The sequence below is a fragment of the Sparassis crispa genome (genome assembly GCF_003851025.1).
Source record: "Sparassis crispa DNA, contig_000001F, whole genome shotgun sequence".
NCBI lineage: Eukaryota > Fungi > Basidiomycota > Agaricomycetes > Polyporales > Sparassidaceae > Sparassis > Sparassis crispa.
Genome location: NW_020939748.1, coordinates 66,235 through 83,894, shown reverse-complemented (window position 1 = coordinate 83,894; position 17,660 = coordinate 66,235). Strand labels below are relative to the sequence as shown.

The window sequence follows — 17,660 nt, the reverse complement described above, 5'->3', positions numbered from 1 at the left end:
TCATGCCCACATGCCCTACACGCATTACCTCAGGTATATTGTGTATGAACATCGTGATGTACTAGTTGGCATGCCAGGTGGGGATGCAGCATGGCAGTCCAGGATCCGAGCAAGATCAAGAGTGTCCCACATATTCGTAGTCACAGGCCTATTTGCGACTCTTCTTTCTGTCACAACTTCCAGCCTTGAAGGTGAACATGCAAATAACATTGCCCTCCGGTGTCACTCCAAGGTAACAGGCATGTAAGCTGGCTCAGCACAGTGCAGACCGTTCAAGAGAGACAGCACAAAATGGCACAGTGGAGCTCCGCTGGTCTGCAGGAACTTACACAGCATCTGCCAGATTGCTCTTCCTCAAATAGCACCTCAAGCATCGATAAATAGGAGAGATTCAGTTGCACAGGCCATCCAGAAGGAACCTTAGGTTTGAAGAAAGAGAGTCTATTTTTCTGATAGTGACATGTCCAGGTTAGCTTTGAAAGAGATCCAAAGGGGGGCTGCGACGAGGAGCCTGGAGCTTAGCGGACAGTGACAACTCAGACATATCTAGTGTCGACAGGCTTGGGAACGTGAGGAGAAACTGGCTGACTCTGTGCAGATGAATGCATGGGCTGTAAAGACCAGGCGAGTAATGTTGACGTATGGCCCTGCATCAGTCATAAAGGAGAAAGCTGCCTATGATGGCGGCTCAACCTGTGATAGTGGCTTATCCACCAGTGGTGCCTCTTCTTGTAATACAATGCCTCCACAAGGAGTCCAAAGTGTTGTGTATAATGTGACCACCTTGTAATTCCTTGTAATTTATTGTAATACAATTAACAATTGACAAAAGACAGTGTTCACAGTAGGAATTAAACCTTAAACCTTGTGGAGTTTTGACAATTTATTACAATGACTGATGCTTTAAACCACTGAGCCATATGTCCTTGTAACACTACATCTTACAATCAGATATAAGTGCTTCTTCTTATATTATATATAAATTAAAGTACCCTATATTAAGTCTTTAACTAAACAATAATATAAGTGGTTTTTATAATAGAGTTATAACTGTTTAAATTTGTAAATAGTGTATAGAACTTTTAAATTAGCTGTTTAAAATTAGTTAAATAATTGTATAATTCTTTTTATAAATTTAGAACTTTGTTATAAATATTCTGTGACTATACTATAACCTTCCACATATTCAACTTACTTTTAATAAGTCAAAGCTCTCTACAATTATTTAACTAATTTTAAACAGCTAATTTAAAAGTTTTATACACTATTTACAAATTAAACAGTTATAACTCTATTATAAAAACCACTTATATTATTGTTTAGTTAAAGACTTAATATAGGGTACTTTAATTTATATATAATATAAGAAGAAGCACTTATATCTGATTGTAAGATGTAGTATTACAAGGACATATGGCTCAGTGATTTAAAGCATCAGTCATTGTAATAAATTGTCAAAACTCTGCAAGGTTCAGGGTTCAATTCCTGTTGTGGACATTGTCTTTTGTCAATTGTTAATTGTATTACAGAAACAAGATATGTATGCACTTGCATGGTTCAGTATTGACACATTTTTCCATGAAGTTTTGCCAGGGTGAATCTTTATCGATAAGTGCAGTCAGAGACTGTTAGAAATCGCGTCTTAGTTCCCAAATAGGAAGGTAGTGATAGCGGGTCAAGATGCGTCGGGACGCATGATTGCGCATCCTAAAATAGATTTCTGTATATATACAGTTCTAGACGCTCCACTTTATATAAGCAAATTTCCTTCTTTGTCTTTCTTTGTAATCATGCCCTCAGCTTGTCTGCCCTTGGGCGCTCTCCAATTTCTGGAGCTCCAGAAATTTGGGCGCTACTTTCCAACACTCCCCCTCAAGCCGATGGGCATTCCGAGCTTTTTTGTGAGCTTCTCGTGCCTCGGCTTAGGGAGTGACTTTGTTAGGATATCCGCTATCATGTCCTCCGTGGGACAGTAATGGATATCAATATATTTATCCCTCAATTTCTCGCGCATATAATGATGCTTTACATTAAAATGTTTTGATTTCGCGTGGAATTGGGGATCACGTGCAATTGAGATCGCCACCGTATTATCCTCGAATAAAATTGTAGGATCTTGTTGCTCGAAACCTATTTCTTTGAATAGTGTTCGGAGCCACACAGCTTCTTTTGCCGCTTCGGCGGATGCCATGTATTCGGCTTCCGTGGTGGATGATGTGACCGTGGTTTGCTTCTTTGAGCTCCACGTGATCGTGCCATTTTCTAATTTAAATAAATATCCCAAGATTGATTTGTGATCTCGGATATCGTTCGCATAGTCTGCATCTGAGTAGCCCACGAATTTGGCTTGATCTTCAGGCTTGACATCTGCAATTGGCCCATAGATTATTCCAAGTTCTCGTGTTCCGGATAGATAGCGGAGGACGCGTTTGGCAGCAGTCCAATGAGCCATTCCAGGATTGGCAGTAAATGAGCTAAGCCATTGCACAGCGTGAGCAATGTCTGGCCTCGTGGCAATTGCCACATACATCAGTGATCCGACGAGCGATGCGTATCCATTGTCTCGGTTGCATTCATTATCAGTTTCGGGTTCTTGTTTTTCGAGCACTGTATTTGGATCAAGAGGCATCTCGACTGTGTTGGCGTTCGTAAGTCCATTCTTGTGTAGGATAGACTTAATATATTTTGTCTGAGAGATTTTGATCGTTCCCTTTGAATGGTCTCTCTCGATTTCTATCCCCACAATTTTTCGGGATTCGCCAAGGTCAGTAACTTCGAACATATTTCGGAGTTCCCTCTTCAATTGGTCCATCAGTGCGCAATCATTGGTGAATATTAATAGGTTATCTACCCAAATGGTGACGATTTCTATCTTATCACCTTTGATCTGAATGTACGCACATGGATCTGAGAATAGGTGCTTGAATCTCGCATCTAGTAACTTGCGGTTCAGCATGATATTCCATTCTCGGCCAGACTGCTTTAGCCCATAGAGGGTTTTCTTTAATTTACATACGCGGTATGTTCCATCGCTGTATCCTTCGGGTTGCCGCATGTACACTTCTTCTTTGAGAGTTCCATTAAGATAGGTGCCTTTCACGTCCATCTGTCCAATCTCCCAATCTAAGATTGCGGCTAGCCCGAGGATAGCTCGAATGGTTTCGAGGCAGACTACGGGCGCAAATGTCTCGGTATAGTCCATGTCTGGGGTTTGAGAATATCCCTTCGCAACCAGGCGGGCTTTGTATTTAATTATTTCACCCTCTTTGTTTGTTTTCTTGACTAGAACCCATTTATTTCCTACGGGTTTTCGATCTTCGGGAGGTTCCACTAACTCCCAAGTCTCCATACCCTGTAGTTGATTGAGTTCCGTCTGGACTGCCTGTTCCCATTTGGGCCACTCAAGTAATCTCTTGGCATCACTGAGTGTCTTTGGCTCATCCGCATCCGCATTTTCATGGGCGCTCATCACAATATAGACTAATTCGGCATTTGATTTATCTGGATCATTATCCAGATCTTTGTCTGCCTCTGGGTCGTGCATTAGACGGTAATCATGCCGAACTGTCTTTCTTCTGGTTTGTCTGGGCTGGCTTGGTGCGTCCGTCCCGCTTTCCTCACGTTGATCAGAATCATCATCCCATCTGCGCTTTCGCGGATTTTTGGCAGGTGACTGTGGCGCGGAAGTTCCTAACTCCCCCTCGCGCTGCACGTCTGTGGTCGTTGTGAGGTTTGGGACTTCAGGTCTCCTTTCCGCATGCAACACGTCTGACGCATTGCTAGGTAAAGTGCCCAGAAATATATTTCGCTCACCCTCACACTGTGCTATGAGGATAGGTACGTCGGATCCTATTTGCTCTTGTGGCACATGAGGCACGTTGCCGGGCAAATGGTCCGGGAAATTCGAAGAAAATTGAAAATTACGCGAGATTTTAATCTGGCGCATATGCGCATCATAATATTTGATGGCTTTGGGTCCGTCCATGTATCCAACAAAAATATACTTGTTGGCATGGGGCGCTAGCTTTGATAGTGTTGCATCCTCCGTGAGGACCCGTACGGGGGAACTGAATTCTTGTAAGTACGAGATATTTGGTTTCGTCCCATTCCATTTTTCTTCGAGAGTTGCCCCATTTAACGCCTGGGTAGGCGATCTATTTTTAATATAGACTGCGTGAGCAATCACTTCAGCCCAAAGATAACGAGGTAGATCTCTTGCATAGATCATCGCGCGCGTTAGTCCAAGCAGTGTGCGATTCAATCTCTCAGAGACTCCATTCTGGGATGGTGAGTATGGCGCAGTCGGACCCATCTTGATCCCTTTCATTTGACACCAGTTAATTAATTCGGTGTTCATGTATTCTCGAACGTTGTCGAGCCTGAGTTGCAAGGGTTTGTTTCCAAACTTGTGCTCGATATAGGTAATATAATTCTTTACCTTTTCAGTTACTTCATCTTTATGCCTCATAAATAGTACTGTACTTCGACAACTGTAATCATCGGTAAATGTAATAAAATATTTCCACCCTTGTAGAGCGGCTGTCTGCGCAGGTCCCCACACATCCGTGTGTGTTAATTCTCTGGGTACCTTGCTGCATTCATCCGTCTCTTTGGAAAATGGCTTTCGCGTCGCCTTTGCTTGGATGCACGCCTCGCAATAATTTCATCTGGGCTTGGCGAGATTTCTAGGCCATCTACAAGCCCTTCGCGATATAATCGCATAAGCGCTAATTTCCCGATATGGCCATAGATCTTGTGCCACTCTTCCCAGGTATGCGGGCCGTATTCCTTAGCAGTATAGGTTCGCGCAGGTTGCAGAACTATTGGATGCAATTTCAATAAATATAGTCATCCATTTTTCTTGCCTATAGCAAGGGAGTGTTTATTTTTATCTATTAGTATTGCGCGACTATTTCCCATAAGTACTCTTCCTCCCGCGTCATCTAAACGCATGGTGGAGAGGAGGCTATTGGGTGCTGTCAGTGCATATAGTACACCGTGGAGACGGAATTTCACTTTCCGGTCTCCTACTTCACTTTTGACATCGACCGTACCGCGGCCCAATGCCTGCGTTGGTTGTGGTCCGATGTCCGTGATCGCGTGATCTTCAAGCACCTGATAGGTCGCGAAGACTTCACGACGATTTGTAATGTGCGAAGTTGTTCCAGAGTCGGCAAACCACTCATAGAAAGAAGCGATTTCACCATCAGATCTGAGAGATACAGTGTCGCTATCATTATCGTAGGCTATTTTTGCCTCATCCTCTTTCAGTTCGACCTCGCATGCTTTGTAAGCATGTTCCATCTTTTACCGCTTCATCGGTGGGCCCTGTCCAGCTTTGCCACCGCCTTTGGCCCAACAATCCGTGGCCTTATGCCCGAATTTTCTGCAATTCATACATTTGACCTTGTCGCGGTGCCGACACTCGTTACCAAGATGTCCCAGCTTTCCGCAGATCGAACATTTTTTGTATTCCCCGAAGGGGCGCTTCTTTCCTTTGGCAATCATGACTTGGTCCGAGGATTGACCGCGCTCACCACGCTCATGCCTTCGCCTATTTTCATCAAGAATGATGGCAATCAATTCTTGTGATGTAAGCTGAGGGCGCACGTTGTCAGCGCCTTCGGCGCCAAAGTAAGAGCTGAGGAAAGAGTCCCAGCTCTCCGGTAATGAGGTAGCCAGAATGAGTCGGAAATCCTCATCAGAAACAACCTTCCCCATTAGGTGGAGTTGTTTCTGGATCTGTCGTAGCTGTGTGATGTGACTGGAGATATTATCTTCTTCCTTGGCTTGCATCCGGTAAAAATGCCAGCACAACGCAAGAATCCCATGCTGTCCACGCTGTTCCTTGACTGTGCGAAGCTGCTCCCACATGGCCCGTGCCGTCTCGGCTCCAGTGATGTGCACCATCTGGGAATCTCCCAGCGATAGCACAATTACATTCTGGGCCTTGAGGTCCTTCTCTCCTCAGGCGCTAATCTCTGCCTTTCTCGCTGCCCTATTGGCCGGGGTCATTACTCGGCTGCGGCTTCAGTGTCTTTTTGGTCACATACTCCTGAGACCCTTATCATTAAGGATGGCCTCGACACGGTGCTTCCACGGGAGCCAATTGTCTTCCTTCAGGAGCGGGATCCGGTAAGCATTGCTATTGCTCGTATTATTAGCGCTGGTCGACATTATTTGTTCTCATACTAGTAAGGGGGTAACAATTTTTGTAGCCATAATAAGGGCTGTTGTTATCCGAGTATTTATTGGCTAGAGCCGGGGCTCATAACCTGTTAGAAATCGCGCCTTAGTTCTCAAATAGGAAGGTAGTGATGGCGGGTCAAGATGCGTTGGGGCGCGTAATTGCGCGTCCTAAAATAGATTTCTGTATATATACAGTTCTAGACACTCCACTTTATATAAGCAAATTTCCTTCTTTGTCTTTCTTTGTAATCATGCCCTCGGCTTGTCTGCCCTTGGGCGCTCCCCAATTTCTGGAGCTCCAGAAATTTGAGTGCTACTTTTCAACAGAGACAAACACTTGAAGGCTTGGGAGGATGGGGTTCGTTGCTTGTGTGACACATCACTGAGTCAGGTGATCAGTCACACAGCTCATCTAGTGCTCCGCAAGATTATTATTATAATTTATTATAATTATAATTAAATTAAAAATACAATTAAATAGTCTGAGTCCAGATAATATTATAAATCCATTATATTACAATATGAACATATTATTTAATCATACATAAAATACACTACACGTGATGGAGTTTTAGGAGGAATTTGAGAAAATTGTGCTCAAGAACAGTCCTTTTAGAGTTGCAGCTATCTGTGAGAAATTCTCGTAACTGACTGGAACTTATGTGAGCCCAGACATACCATAAAAGGAAATGTGATGTTCTATATCAGGTAAGTCTACCTCGTCAGAAGGTCACCTCCAGGCACCAAACCCTGAATACTGGGAAAATTGTCCAATGATCTATATTTGGGGACCTTCTCAGAGCAATTTTGGGCTCACATAATACTGCACTGACCCCTTTTGAAAAGGTGTGACTGTAATGAACTATAATAGAATACTTTAAATTATATTAGATCACCATTAGATATCTGGCTAAGGTCTTCAAATAATAATACATAATATTATTATTTGCCTTCGTGGCATATTTAATCATAATTGCAGAGCACTAAGCTCATCACACTCTTTTCAAGTCCTGTGATTCCTCTACATTCTCGATATATATTGGAAATACAGAAGGATACCTCTGCGTGCCAAATGCACTGTGAAGATCCACTGCCTTAGTGCCAGCCCATCTCATCTAACTCCGGCAATACTGTAGGTTTTCAATCAATCTGGACAGGAGTGTGACCATGGACAGCTTTGCAATGATTCGGACAGGCAGACAGGCCGGATGTGACAGTGGACATATGGGATATTGCAGACACCTGCCGGCCATTAGGCTAGCCAACCTGCAGCCATTTGCTGCCACAGGGGGGGTTAAAGTCTCAGTTTCAGCCATTCATCCACAGAAGCAACTGACAACTAATATGTCAGAGATTGAAAAAACCATTGCAGCTTCTGTGATAGAACATCTGGTGACTTTCAGTACAGTGAGTGTAGATAACCCCCAATCTTTGTGTCTCACCCTCTGAGTTACCCTTTCAATACCTCGGGGCCTGCAGGAGAGCTCAAGTAGAACATGTAGCCACAAATAGACATCAGAAATATATTTTGCTGTGATCATTGCATGATCTCAAGGGCTTATCATTCTGTACTGTTTGCACTGTATTCAATGATGCTGTTCATATGGGAGGGCAATATAAATGGCAGTTTCACATCCTAGTGTTACATAAATACACTAGACAAGATACAGACACACCTGTCCCTGGCATACTAATATATCAAATAAGGTCATAACAATTCAGAACTTTGACTGTGATAGCTACTACAGGTCTGATATATTATTCAGTGGTTCCTACAACTCTCCTCTATGCCATGCTCCTCCCTCTCCCTCGGCCGCTCTCAGTTCTTTATTGCAGATCTCCAAGTGCTGACAACCTCATCGCTGGCCTGTTAGGCCCAAGATTTGCTTGAGATCTATTCCCGATTGCATGTCAAAATCATACCCTGTCACACCACCCCGCCATGTAATCTTCTATATTATATGTTTGAGATAATGGATTTTGTTTTAGAGACTTTAGTGTAGAATGCCAAATATTTTATTTTCATTCAGACAACATCAATGAACACGAACTTGTAAAATTGCTAAATAGCCACGAAAACTAGCCTTGTGTCATGGGGAGATTGCCTCTAGTACTCACCTGTGGACTCGCATAGTGACCGACCACCTAACATGCAGGAAGGAAAGTCGAAGGACTTGCCAATATAGTAGCAGAACTGCCTGCCGGAAGGGGTTCTGCAATGGTGGCTTTAACCAAATCTATATCTATGGTGACATCACCTTTTGCATGCAACCAGACAGGTACATGACACTATATCAACCTACAGTGTTCCCTCATAGACATCCAGATACTTGCCTGACAGTGTACATATGCAGTGGCACCTTTCAGGTGTTCTCGCAATCATGCAGGTATCATGTCTATATATTCCAGCCATCACTGCATGAACTAACCATAAAAAGAAATGACCCTGTGCATCTCCTCTGACAACTGGCAGCATTCCTCAATCCAGCAATAGGGGCAAGCATGGGCCTTGCATCACTCGGTATGAAGCTCTGGAAGATTTCATGAGCATTAGGAAGTCTTAGAAACAGATAAGTAAAAAATGCCAATCTTCACTGATGCTGCCATCAGTCGCACTGCTACTCCCCACACCATATCTTTTCCATATCCAAGACAAAGTCTTGCAGCTCTGAGTTTCTCCCTGCATCCCCTCTGTCATTCCTTGAACATCTTCATCTTGCAGTGGACACAAGTCATGGAGCATTGAAGGCTCATTAAGTAGGATAGACAATGAGATGATGGCTTTGTATGCACAGTGATAGTGTGCTGCATCAGTGTTAACCTTATCCTGTGCATGCCCAATGATTGTCTTCGCTCTGGTGAGATATTGTTACCCATGGATGAAGTAGCCCTTGAACTTGTACAGATGGACATGCATGTGGAGATGTCACCCAAGATCCTCTAGCGCATTGTGTGCTTATGCAACCCTTAGATGCAACTCATATCTCTGGATGCGAGAGTCATAAGGGGTACCAGAGGGTAACTCTGATGATAAATAGAGTGCCATTTCTTGTGCAGGAACCTCCTTAACAGCTGCAGCCACAGTTCGCATGCACAATGCCACAGTGCTAGACATGAACAACTGCTACATGTCTCCCATGCATCTATCTTGCGATGAAGAGCATTACATCACTCGATGATCTTAGCCCATTGAAAATCTGTGAAATGTGCTCCAAGGTCCTCTATGTCCTGTTGAAGGTGATATCTGGTGACAGGCAATGAGAATATGACCAATGTTATCACTGCTCGCACTTACTGCTGTTCCTGCAGCTCAATCCTGACCATGATTATGACACTCAAGGAAATGAGGTCATGTAGCATGCCACATTATTCACCGTTCTCCAACTCCACAGCCTCCTCATTCGTCAGCTGCAGGTGCACAGATGCTTGGGTCATGACTGTATTGATGCAGAATATCAGGCCAACATTTCATAATATCTCGTAAATACGTACCAGGATGGGTAATAATGAACGGGTTAAGTTTTGAAGGATCCTCCTTCCATGCCTCTATAACAGTTCTCCATGCGTCACGATTCTCTTGCATCACTGCATCATTAAGTTCTGCAAATGCAAAGACTTGATTGTTGTGCTCCGGCAAAGCACCTTTGATCCTGGCCAGAAACAAGGTAGCTTAAACATTATTAGTTTAGAGATGTACCAGTGGTGCCTCCTCTTGTAATACAATGCCTCCACAAGAAGTCTAAAGTGTGTATAATGTAACCATCTTGTAATTCCTTGCAATTCATTGTAATATAATTAATAATTGACAAAAGACAGTGTCCACAGCAGAAATTGAACTCTGAACCTTGCAGAGTTTTGACAATTTATTACAATGACTAATGCTTTAAATCACTGAGCCATATGTCCTTGTAATACTACATCTTACAATCAGATATAAGTGCTTCTTCTTATATTATATATAAATTAAAGTACACTATATTAAGTCTTTAACTAAACAATAATATAAGTGGTTTTTATAATAGAGTTATAACTGTTTAATTTGTAAATAGTGTATAAAACTTTTAAATTAGCTGTTTAAAATTAGTTAAATAATTGTATAATTCTTTTTTACAAATTTAGAACTTTGTTATAAATATTCTGTGACTATACTATAACCTTCCACATATTCAACTTACTTTTAATAAGTCAAAGCTCTCTACAATTATTTAACTAATTTTAAACAGCTAATTTAAAAGTTTTATACACTATTTACAAATTTAAACAGTTATAACTCTATTATAAAAACCACTTATATTATTGTTTAGTTAAAGACTTAATATAGGGTACTTTAATTTATATATAATACAAAAAGAAGCACTTATATCTGATTGTAAGATGTAGTGTTACAAGGACATATGGCTCAGTGATTTAAAGCATCAGTCATTGTAATAAATTGTCAAAACTCCACAAGGTTCAAGGTTTAATTCCTACTATAGACACTGTCTTTGTCAATTGTTAATTGTATTACAATAAATTACAAGGAATTACAAGATAGTCACATTATACACAACACTTTGGACCCTTTGTGGCGGCATTGTATTACAATCTGGCGCACCACAGCTGATATGTCGAGAGAGACAAATGAGAAATAGGAAAAGCAAAAGAAATGAAGTGTATGGTAAGCTGAAGTACAGAAATGAAGTGCAGAGGATGCTGAGTGTTCGATCTAAAGTGTCCAATAAACACGAGGCAAGGCAAAGCATGAAGAAGTGCTCAGTCCAAGGACAGCCAATGCTCCTACCCTACACAACAATGATTGCATTGCAAGTGATAGAAGATCAAGATGAATTGTGGGGGGAAATACGATGCTTAACGCATTTAACTGAATCTTTAGACTCTGTGCCCCACACGTCACTAAGCAAAAAAGGTTGAGGTAGTTTGCGACAATGCAAACTGAGGTGCGACATGAGTTCTGATCTAATCAGAATTGCTGATAAGCCCGAGTCAATCAGCATTAGAATGTGTGCAGAGTCCTAAAGTGGTCCATGCATAATTTCTGACCAAAAAATATGCACAACAGTGCAGGGGCCAGATTTATACTCAGAACCAGTGCCAAGGATGCCAGTGGTGGCAGCTAATGGCATGAGTCTGATATTGATGGCACTGACAGAATATGCAATGTCATTAATGGGATCAGTGGTGGCAGTAATGATGGCATAAGGCTTAGTGTTCTCCTTGTCTTTGGCATAATATGCAGTATTGACATCAGCCTCAGTGAGCATGTGGTATGTGGTCACATTAGGAAAGGGGTTAGAGCAGCAGTCACAGCCACATTGTTTCTTAGGGATGAAGAATGCATGGCATTTGAAACAGCTGTCATTGTTATGAAGGAGTTTGAGCTCTTCATTAGTTAGTGGTGGGAGCTTCAGGCTCTTGAAATAAGAGGAGCAGATGCACCAGTGATGTGGAGGATGCACGCATATTCATGCATACAGTTATTGTCAAGCAATAATGTTCTTAACATCATCATCATTGCACGTGAATTAGAGATCTTCACAGATAATGGCAGAGATATGAGCATGGAGATAGGTCTCATTGAGGTAGAGAATAGTGCCATGGAGAGTGGTGTTGAGTTTTTCTATATCAAAGATTCAGTCTTTGAAGCTCTCATCCTCTTTCTGACAAGCACAGAGAAGCTGGGTCAGAACGGCCAAGTCCCACCCCTTAGGGAGAAAGTGCACATGGAAGGTGGTGAGAAAGTCCTTCCAAGTTATAGCATCAAAAGTATTAGAGTCATTGTAGTACCAGTTGCTAAGAATGATGTTCTGAAATTCATCAGTCATCTTGGCCACCTTCTTGTCAACAGTGACATCATTGTGTTTGAAGTACTGGAGGCAAGTGTTCTCCCACATGTGAGTAATGGTGGGAGCAATCTTGCCAGAAGTCAAGATAGGTAAGTGTTTGGCCAAGGATTGCATAACAGTAGCGATCTCAGATGCGGAAGCAGACATAGTTATAATTGTGAGAGTATTTGAATTTGAGCTACTGATAGATGGTAATCTCGAGCATTGCGCTACTGCCAGCAATGCAGGTCAGGTAGATAGTGATGTTAAGTCGAAGAGATCACCCATCGAAAGGCAGGAGAGGAACAATGCCAGTTGTGACTCCAGTTTCAAGGCTTCCACAATATTCTTAGCATTATGAAATGTGAGAAGAGGAAGGAGGTCTCGAACTTGGGAGTAAGTGTTAAGTGGCAGGATGGGCAAGGCAGTGGAGGTACAGAATCAAAGTGGACATTGTCACAGGTGTCTGTAGTGTGATGATTCCGTTGGAGTAATGGCTGAGTGATGCTTCTGTGACCATCCTGACATGCAGATAGATCTGGTGTAGCCTACTGTACCTGCATGTATGATAGCAACTAACCCTGACAGTGTGACAGACAGCTACCCTGTCAGGATAGCAAGTCAGGCTGGTTGAGCGTGACACGGACCTGTTATACCAACCAGTTAGCATCTCAGCTGCAGGCCGGGTGCGAAAATTGGTCCCCAATCAGTGTGACACCAGATCTGAGCCAGCAATGATGAGGTTGTGACTTGTGATCGGAGGACTACGCAATGGACCTCTTGTAATATGTGACATTGCTACCATACATGCGGGTACAGTATTAGGCTCAAAAATGTGTTCCATAAGGAGATGCGCAGTGCAGGAAGACAGTTTATTTGGTGTTTTAAAAAGTGTAAGCTGGTTCACTACCAACAAGCACTCGGAACAAAACAAAAATGAGTTGTCTTTGTTACAACATCCAGAAACAGGTCTGATAAGTACATAAGGGTCAAATAAGTTGATATTGAATGTACCTTCATTGCAACGTACAGAAACGGGTCTAAGTTGCAATGAAGAGATGGTGTGAACATGGACTGTCACCAGGAGTAGCCATGGTGTGACCCTATGCTGAGGTTACAACCTAATACAAATTTCAGAATTCTGAGCTGTGAAAACACATATTTGCAGTAGATAGTTGCTAAAAACCTGAATTTTTCACTGTTTGCCATTCTCTGAAAGAGTGCCTGCCTGCAAAGTTTTCAAATCAATGTAAGTCTTCTGCATGTGACACAGGAATGTTATCTAACCTTACAGACCCCTCTCAGACCTTTTCTGTAAATCCCGCATTGCTAACCCACACACCTCCAACAGAATGCCCAGGGCATCTATCAGCTGGTCCCTTGTGTAGTCTTGAACCTCTTTAATACTTTCCTCCCACTTAACCTCATCCAGATTATCTAGCACATTATCATCTCCATCTGAATCAGGCTCACACACTGCAAGTGCCTCCTTGAGCTTGTTCTGGGTGATAAAGATCTCCACAGGGGTCGACAATGACTCAAGTCCCTTGAGCATTGCTTGTGGCAGCACTGATACAACCAAGTCAGCACTGCTCTCATCCCTAGGTGGAGGATCACTTACTATGTGCATGTATCTTGTTCCCATCCTTCTTCAGTACCTCCTGCATTGCTTCAAGTGTCTCCTTACATGCTGACAACTCCATAATCAGCCTTGCATCACCATCATACCGCTTCAGCCCCCCCATCAGTGACTTGATCTGTCCAAGAAAATGCCAGATGTCTTTCTTCATTGGCATCTTCTCTGACATCTCTGTGTCATGTTAGTCTCATTGATGCCACCAGGTCTGCCACTTACCTTTCCAGAGCTGATCCACTTTGGTGCGCTTCTTCTTCATCACCGCCTGGTCCCGCTTCACCACCTTCCTCCACCTCTCCCAGCAATGGATCAGCAGCACACTGACGAACTCATTCGGTCCCTTCTTCGGCATCCAGTTCTCATAGAAACCTTCCTTCCCGAGCACTCTGTATACCGTCACCGGATAATATGTCGCCAACCCAACATCAGTGACAGATGGCAGCTTTGTGTATATGAGTACTTTTCTGCACCAGTTCAATCCATACACTCACTGTGCTCGTCTTCATCGCCCGCATTACCGTCAACGGGTCGCGGTCCGCCTCCACCAACACTTCATCCACCCTCGCATTCACCTTGCACGTACGATATGTGTCCGCCACCCATTGGATCCAGGTGTTGCGCCCCTTGCTGTACTTATCTGTCTGCTTCTTCATGCATCAGGAAAAACCTCAGCGGTCATAGCTCTCAGCCACCGATCATATTGATCGATATCACAACGGTCTATCCGTACCTGACGGTGCGACGCTCAGAATGCCACGTAGCTCTGATAGCATGTGCCGGGTATGATGTAGTTCTATGGCTGACATGTATTCTAAGTGGTGGATCCATAGAATACAGATTCTATGTAATCAGTGCAGCGCAGGCTAGGTACTTCTACAAAACATGTGGACATCTATGAAAGGATTCAGGTAAAAGCTGGTTGCCAGTTCATAAACATTGTCAGTATTCCAAGCCTCGTCGATGTTTGCGCCACATTTTGGCACGAGATGACACGGCCGAACCAGGTCGTCAACGTGCACGACCTCCGCGTTGCGACGATGATTGCGAGTGGAGCGACTGACCTGATACAAGTTCGTCGTGTGATCTGGCTGGGGTCGGAAATCTGTAAACCATTCCACATAAGCGAGAGGGCGCGCATAGTGTCCAAATTGACGAGGCAAGCGGAATACCACACGAACTTGTCCTACCCGCAAACCTGAATCAAGATGAGCACATTGTCACCGTCCAGCGGAAGTAACTCATACGTTGAAAGCCTCGGCGGCTAAATGCAGCACGATCTGTACACACAAGGGCCATGTCGAAGTGAGCGGGAGAACCTGGCTTACGCCCGGTGGATGAGGGTGGCACCATCGGGACCGCACGAATTCTCATGCGGTTGTGCTTGTCGCCGACGCGGGGATCAAATGGCATCTGGACAATGATTTGATTATAGACGTCGAAGCGATCTTGTGCACCTGGGAGTATGGAGTTCCGTGGGCAATGCCTTTGCAGAAAAACCGTGAGGGCTGGGAGGAAGTCGACGGCACCGTGAGCTGTCTGCAGGTGTCCAACGGATGTTCGTAGGTGAGGACAAGTCTTGGCAAGTTGGTGCACCGACTCCGTGGGTTCTGTGATGTGGCATTCCACTGGCTCATCATCTTCGGCATCGGAATCATAGCCCTCATCAACGTTGATGGGTGGTCGGGCCTGAGCTGTCATAGAAATTGTAGCGGCACGGGTTGTCCAGGTCAGATAGGCGCTGCGTTGATAGACGGCCTCCTGACGCTGAAGCCAGAGTGCCATTTGTTCTTCGTAGTCTCGACGGTTGCTTGCACGATACGCCTCCTTCGCGTAGTCGATATGCAAGCGTTCCGGGAGCTCCGTGTTGAAGCCGTCAGGAGTCCCATACAAATGAATTGCATTCACGTAGTGCTGGAGAACATGGAGCTTCGAGATGTTGAAATGAGTGCGCACCTGGAGGTCAATGAAGATCTCCTTGTAATCGTGGAATGTCTTCAAACATGCATCCAAGCACGCAAGAGTTGCAGTCGTGTGAAGGCGGAGCTGTGCGTAATAGATGAAATCGAGGAGCGCCCGAGCGACAATGAGAACCTCTGCCGGCACGGCGCCCGCAAGCAATGCGACAAACACCCTTTGCATCTCCTTATGCTCTGTGCCTGTCCACTGCGTGACAAAGGATATTCCTTTCTTGAAGTGCCTCAGCCCCGGATATCCTGCGAGGGCCTTGAATCGTCGGTCAATTTCCTTCTCTCCTACGATGTTGATACACCAACTGACAAGATGATCTTTGAATACACCTTTATGCAGTTGATGCAGCAAGTCTGGAGTGAAGCATGAATAAATGTCGCAGTGAGGTAGGTTATGCCAGAATGGCTTGTAGACAGCACGGAGATTCTGCTCTTGGAATGCGGCAGGTTCGAGTCCGTTCTTCTTCTTTTGGAGTGTCTCATACGTCTTCTCAGGGTCTCGGAATTCCAACGTGTCAAGGAGGTCGCCTCGGGCTTTTGGAGACACTGTACAGTGAGGACAACTGTTCTCACTGCAACACGCAACAAGACATTGCTCCGGGTAGTCAGCAACGTATGAGGCCACGATTGGAAAGACACGCCGGATGAAAGAGTCAGCGCATACCATGTCGACACCATTCTTGCCGGCATCCACCAGTGGGGCAAGGAGGAGTGACATACAATGGTGGAAGAGCCGATATCCAGCAAGGGAACGAGTCTTCTCCGTGAAGCAGGTAAGTTTGATCACCGGGAGGTATCCAATGAGCACCATGGCACGCGCAGATGAATGACGTCGTGTCTCCTTAGATATGTTGCCAATGCTCAAGTACACCGGCCATGCAGATTGATCTCCTCGAAACTGGGAGAGCTTCGTTTTGTCCGATGACAAGATCACTGGAGCAACCACCGCGCCTTCGGGCAGTTTTTCCTAAACAAGGTAAACTTTGAATGCATTGTCACTCGTGCGAAGAACTCTACTGACCTGTGTCTCCCACCACCACTCACCAGTCCACATCTCATCGTAGATGCGTCTTGATCCCTCCTTGTCCGCGAATGCACGTTCTGGCACATAGGCCATGGAGTCACGGAAGAGTGGATTCCCTATGAGCTCCCTCACGCACTCGACAGGATCCCGAAGCCACAGCTCCACCTCCTCCTTCATGATTTCCCCGTTCTCATCAGTGACGTTGCCATGCACGAGGACCTTCTTGCATGACCAGGCAGGACCAGTCGGTAGGTCATCGATCTTCTGCAGAAATGAACGAGTATTGTGAAATGACGGCTGGGTACGCTTCTGCGTCTGGCGACCATTTTAAGCATCGACAGCAACCCAGGGTAATTTGGAGCACTCACGATGGGCAGCGCCAGATATTCATCAATTCTATTCTGACCAAGATTCTTCATCAACCATTCAGCCAATTCCCATTCTTCCTGATCCTCGAAAGGTGCGTATTCACTTGTGTTGGCTTCGCGTACTCGCTCACGATGAGTTGCAAACACTGTCTGGCCATGTGCATGGGCAGTCGCTGCAGCACGGTGCGTGTACTCCTCGTAGAAGTGCCCCGATGGTATGTCATCTTCATCAACTGCGTCTTCAACCCGTGCACGCTTTGAAGGTGGTTCTGGTGCCAGATCATCACAGGCCTGCGGGGAAGGCTCGCGAACCGGAGGAGGGATGAAGGTGTCAAAAGAAGCAGGTACATTGCCGATAGCATTCACAGATCCTTTCGCTATGTCAGCTGCCCCCAGCCTGTGCACACTGGGCACCATACTCTCCTCATCCTCGTCCCCTCCCCCCTCCTCCTCCATGTCCAATACAGAGACACCTGCTCTTTGCATGATTGTTTCTTCCCATTTGCGGCGACACGCAGTGCGGTTCATGATATGTTTTTTCACTCCAGCCAAGGTCGGTAACTCCTTCAAGCAGAAATTACAGCGGTGAGAACCTGACATTTTTGCGTAGGAAGCTACTGGATGCAAGGCCAGAACAAGAGCAGAGGGCAATGT

At 44.7% G+C, this 17,660-nt stretch overlaps 2 protein-coding genes across 2 annotated transcripts; both read right to left on the bottom strand.

The window, feature by feature from the left end:
* Positions 1-1,852: 1,852 nt before the first annotated feature.
* Positions 1,853-3,544, bottom strand: SCP_0200240 (Putative transposon Ty5-1 protein; the record flags this gene model as incomplete). The annotated part of the gene is made up of 1 exon (XM_027753939.1): positions 1,853-3,544. One exon carries the CDS (start codon positions 3,542-3,544, stop codon positions 1,853-1,855), a length of 1,692 nt encoding a protein of 563 aa, XP_027609740.1.
* A 5,866-nt stretch (positions 3,545-9,410) lies between these two features.
* Positions 9,411-17,462, bottom strand: SCP_0200230 (hypothetical protein; the record flags this gene model as incomplete). The annotated part of the gene is made up of 12 exons (XM_027753938.1): positions 9,411-9,433; positions 9,485-9,505; positions 9,564-9,626; positions 9,682-9,858; positions 13,350-13,580; positions 13,633-13,812; positions 13,867-14,089; positions 14,139-14,288; positions 14,709-14,842; positions 14,892-16,581; positions 16,636-16,953; positions 17,007-17,462. 12 exons carry the CDS (start codon positions 17,460-17,462, stop codon positions 9,411-9,413), a joined length of 3,666 nt encoding a protein of 1,221 aa, XP_027609739.1.
* Positions 17,463-17,660: the final 198 nt, after the last annotated feature.